At 44.3% G+C, this 9,626-nt stretch overlaps 1 protein-coding gene across 1 annotated transcript in view; it reads right to left on the bottom strand.

Annotated features, from left to right (window-relative positions):
* Positions 1–2,145, bottom strand: part of LOC149287467 (androgen receptor-like) — a 136,317-nt gene extending 134,172 nt beyond the window's left edge. Inside the window, exon 1 of the mRNA XM_089492799.1 lies at positions 899–2,145. Within this exon, the coding sequence (XP_089348925.1) occupies positions 899–2,145 (1,247 nt within the window). The remainder of the gene's footprint in view (positions 1–898) is intronic.
* Between the last annotated feature and the right edge of the window lie 7,481 nt (positions 2,146–9,626).

The following is a 9,626-nucleotide window of genomic DNA, read 5'->3' on the forward strand; positions in this document are numbered from 1 at the left end:
ATATATTTGTATACATGCGTGTGTATAAATGGTTTTTAATGCATGCTGCCTGATACTTAGATACAACCGTATATATATATATATATATATATATATATTGTGTGTTACTATGTTCTAAAGGCTGTTTAAAATTACAGATCTACATGGTCAACTGCGTGAGTTGAGCTCACAAAAAGAGACACAAATAGGGAGATTTATTAAGGCGTGTGATTAGTAACCATGTTTCAATCCCATTAATTGGCTTTGGATGATTAATTGTAAATATTGTTTTGATGAATTAAAATAATTGTGCAATTGGTCAAACAGGATCTAGAGAGGCTTCAACCATTGACATGAAGAACTTCCAGGTTACTACCTACCATAGCTTACCTAATGAATGGACACAAAAGTGGGACACAGGATGACAAACTTTGCTAAGGGAATGGAATGCCTAAAATAGATAGTACAGATATTACTGGTTAACTTCCTTATGGTTTGTTTGGGGAAATTTAGCAAAATCAACAGTGGTATCTTTAAAAGTAGGAGCTTTGTATCATGCAAAAGTTTGTTTGTTCTAAAGATTGCACAGCTAGGTCTACAACATTGAACCAGAGCAGTTGTCAGATGAGAGCTAGCAGAAACAAACTGCTGCTGTCCAGTGCAGCACCAAGCAAATGAACAGTAATATACTCAGCTCTGTTTGCAATATGTATGCTATTTATATAAAATGTCACAGTGAGTATATGTTTTTGCAATATAATGAAAATTAAAACAGTACCTGAATTGTGTCACAAATAAATAGTGTGCCTGATAAGTGGACTGTGCTGTTTCTTGTGCCCCTGGTTTAGCCACCCCACAGTGCCAATGTTACAAATTGTTTACATTTCTCATAAACGTTAATTCATGCTCACTGACTTACCGCATCTCTCCAAATGCGCCTGGGTAACCCTCCATCCAAGGTGACATCTCACTCTTCATGGGGCCGCCATAGGGTACTCTACCCAAGATTGCTGGTCCTGGATACCAAGAGTCCGGTGGGTATTCGCCATCTGGCCCAGGTGGCACATGACTTCGCTGATAGTTGTACAGGCTGGCATCTGCATAGGAGCCACTGGACTGCCCTTCTTCGAACAAAGCGTGCCAACTGCCAGGTGGACCACAGTGGGCAAAGCCTGACAGTTCGCTGTATCTGGCAGGTGCCCCCCAGGCATTGCCCGCATATTCCATGGGTCCCTCTACCTTTATCCTGCCATGTGGTGTAAGTGCCATCTGAAAGCTGTAATAGTCCCTTCCTGAGAAAACAGGAGTCTCCTCCATGAAGGTGGTGGGCTTGTACAGAGTGAGGCTGGGTGCGAGCTCCATGCCACGGTGCCTGAAGCCTACGGGCTCTGGCAGTGCCAAGTCTGTGCAGGGCTGCTCTTTCTCCTCCGTACCCAGTGCCCTGCCATCCACTGGGGCTTTGCCAGCTGGAAAGTTGATCTGACTGCTCCTCCTAAATGTACCTTCATGGTACTGGGGAGAGGATGTGTCACTCTTCTCCTCCTCTCCCACTTGGCACTTGTGGGCATCTAGAGTATGTGTGGGGGGCCCGGCAAACATACAGTCACCTCTCTGTGTCTCTGCGCCTGGGTTCAGATGCTCCAGGGCCTCCATGCTGAGCCCCAGTGACACGGACACCGCTTTGCAGAGCTCTTTGGCGTTGTCAGAGATCCCCTGTGGAGCTCTCGAGTAACTTTCCTTCTGGGGGTGATCGGAGGACCTGTCGTCGCTTTCCAGCATCCCTCTCTGATCTCCCAGAATCTCCTTCAGCTCCGAGGGGCAGCTGCTCAGTCCCGGAAACTGGGATCCCTGAGCACGCGGACTCCGAGGCGCTGCTGCGTCTGGCTGCGCGCCCTGTGACTCTCCCCAGCTAGGAGACAGGTGGTCAACCCTGGGGTCAGTCCAGGAGGGCAGGGGCTGCGCTTCCGAGCCTTCGCTCCAGCTAGAAGTTGAGTGGCTGCCCCCAGGATCTCTCCAAGTAGTCGCTGTCTGGGCTCCCTCTATCACTGTTCTCCGCTCACCCTGCAGCGCCTCCCTCACACTCAGGAAAAGGTTTTCGAAGGCTCCCCGGATCATCTTCCCGGGAGGCTGCTTGTATACCCTTCCGAGTCCAATGTGTACCTCCATCCCCCCCGCCCTGGGTCAGGGTGAATGCCAGGAGAGTGCCCGCCCACCCCTTCTATAGCGCTTCTCCCCTGGTGTAGTGCCACTTGCCGTTATCCGTACCTGCTGCCCTGGTACTCGGTGCTTCCCCTCCAATACAATGCCCCCCTGTCTTACTACACTGAGCACAGTGTGCCCTCCCACCCACGAAGTCAGAAACTTCTGCTGCCACCCTCCGCGGACTAGGTCTTAGCCAAAGTCCCTCAGTATATCACTGTCCCTCCATAAACTGCTCGCAGAAACCTGGAGCAACTGCTGGACTGCTGCCCACCTGCCCCCAAACTACCGAACCCTCGGTATGGAGCTTCCAACTGCTATAAACTAGAGCGACTGTCACTGTGCGTTAATCTGCCTGTCCCGCTACGTCCCCTCTGTCTACATCAGAACTTGTCCCGGTGCCTGCACAACGCTATCTATCCACCCTCTTCTCGCTTCCAGCTCTACCCTGCATTCACAGCAGCTTGTACCCTCCCTGCACCTCTCCGGTTGCAGAAGTAACGCAGTACAAACGTAGCCCAAGCGCGTCTGAACTACAACGAGGGCCCAAATCCCGGGGGCCGGGCGGGTTCTACCGGGGTCCGTCCCCCCCTCACCCCGGATACTCGCCAAGTAACTCCCCGGGGCGGAGGCAGCTGTGCTAAGGGTGGAAGAACAGACTTCTAGGTGTTTACTAGTGACAGATGAGATGACACGTGGGGTCACAGATGAATGGGGTTATTGGGGCGCGAGAACGATTTAAGGAAAGGTCAAAACTCATCTGAAAGCTGCATCCGGTCAAACCATGGCTGATCACAGCCACATAGAACCTTCAGGAGAGCTACATATTTTTATGACACAGAGCCAACAATATCTGGCAGCTCTGCTTATATAGTTACGTATTCTGCTTATTCATTTATATTAAATAACATTGACATCTTTAGGTGAGCAAAAATCAAAACGGAGTGCTAGATAATAATAATCTAATTTAGCAAGCCACTCATCTAACGGGACAGAATTGTTTGATGTGTATATATATATAGATAATTACTCATAAGTCATTTTGATTTTCATTTTTACTTATGACGTGTTCAGTAGCATCAGAACTTATATTTAATATAGCATTGATTTTCATACTACCCCTTATTCTCATCCTTAATTCATTCTGTGTTATAGTTTTGTGCAGTGGTGTCTTAGGGGTTTGTAAGTGAAGAATCAAAGTTTACTGAAGGTCAGTTATAATTTAATTGTTATATAAATATAGGTATACCTATAGGTATACCATAGAAAGTGTTGCATCACATCTTTAAGTACCGGTAATTAAGGCCATTTTGCCTTAAGAAACAACAAAGAAAATGTCAATCACCTGCCACATCACAACTGACAGTTTTAAATGTGCCTTAAATTTACCCTCTGCATGGGTTAAAAGGCAGGATGGTAACAGGTAGTAATGGAGATATGTTTGGTTGCTATTGTTCAGTGAAGGTGGTATCACGCATTTGGGATACTGCCAGTGGCGACTCTAGAAACAATATATAGGGGGGGCACACAAGATACCAGAGTCAAACTGGGGGGGCATTAATAATTTCCACCATTAAATCATACCACTGAAAAAACATATATATATATATATACACACCGGTATATATATATATATATATATTGCCAAAAGTAATGTGCTATGGAATGATAGTTTTGTTATTGGACAATACAATACTTGATCATTCAACATGGGAAGCCTGAAGCCACAATTTAGTACGACTAATCCTTGAAATCCTTTAAACAACACAATACCTTAACTTTTGCACTAAATGATTTCAGGGCCTAATATTAGATCCTGCTGCTGATATATATATATATATATAAATATATATATATAAATATTATATCCTGCTGCTGATAGGAGGTATAGATCAACACATTAACACACAAACCCAGCTTTGCATGTATAGATCAATTGAAATTCAGTTGTGATCTCAGCACTGAAGGTATATCTCAAATAAACAGAATCAGACATACAAATCCTGTATTTGCAGGTATACAATAATAGTATATGAAATGTAGCATTGCAGGTATAGATCAAATAAATACATGGAAACAGCATTGCATGTATTAATCAACTGAACAAGACATACAAACCCTGTATTTGCAGTTATACATAAATAATGTATGGAAACATAGCTTAGCAGATATGGATCTACAGAATAACACAGAAACCCAGCTTTGCAGGTGTAGGTCAATTGGAATTCACATAAAAACACAGTATTAAAGGTATATTTTAAACCCCCTAAGTTACAGGCATAGATCACAGGTTGCACACCCCAAAGTAAGCTCTGGCGTCCACACTGCCCACATAGAACCTGGCCAGCACCCAGATAACACACATAAGATTTGCGATATTTGTCCCATATACACCCTGCCTGTGCCATCTTGGTCCCCAAGGCTCAAACATCCTGCTAGTGCCATCTTTGCCCTTCCACAATTATACATCTATGATACACACAAACACATTAACTCATGCTCTCCCTCATTTAGACAATTCATCCACATATTAACTCATGCTCTCCCTCATTCAGACAGTTCATCCACATATTAACTCATGCTCTCCCTCATTCAGACAACTCATCCACATATTAACTCATGCTCTCCCTCATTCAGACAATTCATCCACATATTAACTCATGCTCTCCCTCATTCGGACAATTCATCCATTTTAAGAAACTACGCCCCTTGGAGCTTCAATTGAGGGGCTACATGTATTTCTAGGACAAAAGTTGACCACAAATAATGATGGAATATGTCGCTTTGGCTAGAAAATATGTTTTTTCTAACCATAGCGACATGTTCATTTGTGTCTTGCGCACTCCAGGTTTGCACTAGAAACACATACAGCCCCTCATTTGATGCGCCAAGTGTGTACTTTTTGTACCATAATTTAACTTCCTACGTGAGCAGTAATGCCACGTCAAGGCTTCAACCCTAATTACTGATCATTCACACGCATTTCATATCTCCATCCACTCGCAGAAGCACACACCATACTTTCCATACATTCACTCACAGAAGCACACACCATTCTTTCCCCTTACAATCCCAAAGAAATGATGGTAAAGGGAGAAAAAAATCACTTTAAAAAGGGAATGTGACTTTTTATAGCTATATGATCACTGTGGTAACATTGGCTACCACAGTGGATCATTTAGCTAGAATACTTAAACTACTTAATGTTTAAATAATTTTTTAAACTTTTTTTAATTTTTTAACTTAATATTTTTTAATATTCTTTTTACAAGCTATATACCGTTGGAAAGGTGAGGCGATTACCTTTCCAACGGTATATGTTGGGGGTCTGAGATACAGGCATCTAAGCAGCATGCCCCCATACCTCTTTAACTGACAATTGTCAGTTGTTAATAAAGTTGTGCGGTGACGTCATCACGCGAGAAGTCACCGGGCGGATCGGGTGGCCCTGGTGATGCCCTTCAGTTTGAGGGGCGGATCGCCAGGGTAGGTGGTGATGGAGGTCCACAGACCTCCATCAAGGTAGGGTAGTTCTAGTGACGGCATGGTGCCATCGTTAGCACCTGACTAGCAGTCAAGGGGTTAAAGTCCCATTGCGGGACTGTCCTGGGTGACTCCAAATTCGGTGGGGGGGCAACAGGGGGGGGCAAGGAATATCCTAGGGGGGCAATTGCCCCCCTGTAGCTACACCACTGGATACTGCAGATAAGTTTATACCTGGGCAAAAATGGCAGGAAACAAAAAAGTTAGTACCGCAGAGGTGTGGACAGCAGAAATCTTTCTGAAATTGTGTACCTCCCACCCTTAATTGAAGACATACTATACTACCTTAGAGTACCGCAAACATGTTTATATCTGGGCAAAAATAGTGGGAAACTCAGAAACAACACTAAAAGTTAGTTCCTCAGATTTCTTGATAACAGAAAGCATCCTGGAATTGCATGTCCCTCTCACCCTCCCTAATTGTTGAAGTAAAGTTATGTTTTTAAATGGGCTACTTTTAGTTTTGAAGGTAAAAGATCATATCTCAGAGTGTAAGTAAATAGGTGCATTTATGGGGATTATTAAATTATTTTAACTGGTTTTATTAGAAACGTAGAAAGTGACGGCAGATACCAATCATTCAGCCCATCTTGTCGGTCCACCTCTACATACTTTCCTTAGTCCCTCGCCTTGTCTTATATCTAGCTTCAGCTTATGCCTATACCATGCTTGCTTAAACACCTCCACTGTATTAACATCTACCACTTTTGCTGAAGGGTTATTCCATGCATCCACTACACTTTCAGTAAAATAATATTTCCTAATGTTACTTTTAAACCTTTGCCCCTCTAGCTTAAGACTATGTCCTCTCGTTGTGGTAGTATTTCTCCTTTTAAATAAACTCTCATCCTTTGTCATGTTGACGTATCATATCTCCTAGTCACATCTTTCTTCCAGGCTATATCTGTTCAGATCCTTTAACATAAGGGCCGGCCTCAGGGGTGTGCGCACTGTGCGGCCGCACAGGGCACCATGGCAGCAGGGGCACCATGCGGCCGTCCCATCACCAAGGCCAGGGCCGTGCCGAGGCGGCAGGGAGAGGAGGAGAGAAAGGGGCGCCGAGTGGTCGCACAAGAAAAAGTTCTTAGCAACCGCTTGGCCCCCTTTGTCTCCTCTGCTCACTGCCGCTGCCCTGACTGCGGTGGTGGGAGCTCGAGACCTTGGTTGTGGTGCAGGGCTTCATGATGAGCATCGGAATATGACCTCATATTCCGACGCTCAGCTGTGAAGCTGTGTGCGCCGCGGCATGACTGAGGCCTCGCGCTCCCACCAGGGTAAGTGAACTGCAAGGGGGGGGGGTGTAGATAGTAAGAAGGGATGACAGGGGATAGATAGTAAGAAGGGGGAGGGGTAGATAGGAAGAAGGGGTGAGAGGGGATAGATAGTAAGAAGGGTGGGTAGGGGGAGGAGAGGGGGTAGATAGTGAGTAGGGGGGAGTGGGTATATACTGAGAAAGGGGAGGAGATTGTGAGAAAGGGAGGAGAGGGGTAGATAGTGAGAAGGGGGAAGAGATTGTAAGAATCTTGAGAATGAGTAAGATAATGAATGAAGTAATGTGTGGATGAATTGTGTGAATGGGTGAGAGAATGAATTAATATGTGGATGATTTGTGTGAATGAGTGAGAGAATTAATAATGAGTGACTTGTGTATATAATAGATGTATAAGTGATTTGGGGAAAGGCAAAGATGGTACAAGCAGTGTGTTTGAGCTTTGGGGACTGTCACGGAAGCCTCCGTGCCATGGGCTCCTGGAGGGGACTGAGTGCCAGCCTCCTTCCTACAGACTATGGGCCCTGGTAAGGAGTGCCACGTTATCCAAATCATAAGATACTCGAAAAACTGTGGAGCTCAGAAACAGATTTGGGGTTCTTGCATTTTGGGACTGTGACGGTTCCTAGAGTCACCCCACCCCTCGGTTAATGTTATCCAGTGACATGAAGCCCTTTTGTGTGTTATTAATAAAAATGTATTTTATTATTGCTTTATTTCCTAACTGTTTACACACAGCACACTAAGGTCTGGGAGATAATCTAAACAAGACAATGTGTATTCCTTATTTTAGTGGTATCTGTGTCCCTTTGTATTGTTAATCCCTTTATTGCCCCTGTTGTCTCGGGGATGCAGATTAAGGGGGGGGCGGTTTATATCCCAGTATCTTGCTTTATGTTTTTTTTGCTGGATATATCCAGCCGTCTGTGTGTAAAATAAATCAGTTCTCCTCTTGTTGTACCTAAAGACTAGTCTTGCCTGGTTATTTGGGTACTGGATAGCGATATCCCTTTACTTTGCTTGGGAAAATTGCCTACGGATTGCAGGGTATTATTGTCCTGAAGGGAGAAGTCTCTCTTGTCGGAGAGGGACAACCTGAGGTCCCTGGTCGGTCTGTCACAGGAACCAAGATGGCACGGGCAGGGTGTTTATGGGATAAAGATGGCACAGGGGGGGCTGTTTGAGGACAAAGATGTCTTATGCTGGGCTGTTTGGGGACAAAAATGGCTCACGCTGGGCTGTAATGTGTCTGTGTAATCTAGGTGCTGGTCAAATTCTATGTGGACACCAAGGCTGGCTTTGGGGTGGGCAACCTGTGATCTATGCCTGTAATTTAGGGTTTTTTATCTATACCTTTAATGCTGTGTTTATATGTGATTTCCACTTGATCTATACCTGCAATGCCGGATTTGTGTGTTATTCTGTTGATCTATATCCGATATGCTATGTTTCCATACATTATTTATGTATACCTGGGTTTGTATATCTTATTTAGTTGATCTATACCTGCAGTGCTGTTTCCATGTATTGTTTATTTGATCTATACCTTCATTGGTATACATGTGATCCCCAGTTGATCTATACCTGCAACACTGGGTTTGTGTGTTATTCTGTTGGACTATACCCGCAATGCTATACATGCAAGTGTTGTTTACATTTGTTGTTTATTTGATCTATACCTGAACTACAGGGAATAAGTAAAAGGTGTGGTTTAGTGAATGAGGGGACAAAGGGACTCTGGGGATGATTACGTGGGAGAGGACCTTTCAAAGTCACGGTAGGATTCAGAAGGAGGGAAGACTGCACTGACTCACAGTCTTCCCCTAACCTGCAGTCAGTGTGGCAATATTTTTTTTTTTTGGTGTGGGAGCGGAGGGAGTAATTGTATGCTAGGGTGCGTGGAGGGGGTGCAAAGGAAATGATTGCCTAGGGTCCAATTTGTTAAATATTTAAAGGAAAATTGTTTTTGTTACAAAGATTTTTTTTTTCCTATATTTAATGTATTTAAGGTACATTATTGTTCCAAGTGTTTCCAGTTATATATTATTGTGCTTGTTTGCATTTGCACATAAATAATCTCTAATTAAAACTAGATTAATTCCCTTTCTTGTTTGTCGAGGGGGGCGCCAGAGAAGTAATCCGCACAGGGCGCCTGAACACCTAAGGCCGGCCTGTTAACCCTGCTATATGGGCTACTTTTTTTTTTGAAGGTATGAGTTCATATCTCAGAGTGTAAGTAAATAGGTGCATTTAAGGGAATTTTTAAGTTATTTACTGGTTTTAATAGAAAAGTCCTGTAACAGGAGACACCAATGCTTCTGTATACAAGCATCTGAATGCTAATATTGTAGATTTTTCAAGTCTGGCCTCATTGCATTTATAAAATGTATATTTTTCTATGATGGCACATAACTTTTGTTATGTGGGCTTTTAATTCTAATCTCAGTTTCAGAAGGTCAAGGCCAGCCTTAGTGGTGAGTGACCTGTCCAACTGCATAGGGCGCATCACCCCAGAGGTCGCCTCCTCTGCGGCTCTGTCAGGCACTGGCTGGAGAGATCTCGCCTTACTAGCCCTCTCCAGAGGCGGGCTTGACTGATCACTGCAGGAGGATTAGGGCCGGTTGTGGAGATCATG

The sequence above is a fragment of the Sceloporus occidentalis genome, unplaced genomic scaffold, assembly GCF_023333645.1.
Source record: "Sceloporus occidentalis isolate IW3139 unplaced genomic scaffold, rSceOcc1.0.p SCAF_60, whole genome shotgun sequence".
Classification (NCBI taxonomy): Eukaryota; Metazoa; Chordata; class Lepidosauria; order Squamata; family Phrynosomatidae; genus Sceloporus; species Sceloporus occidentalis.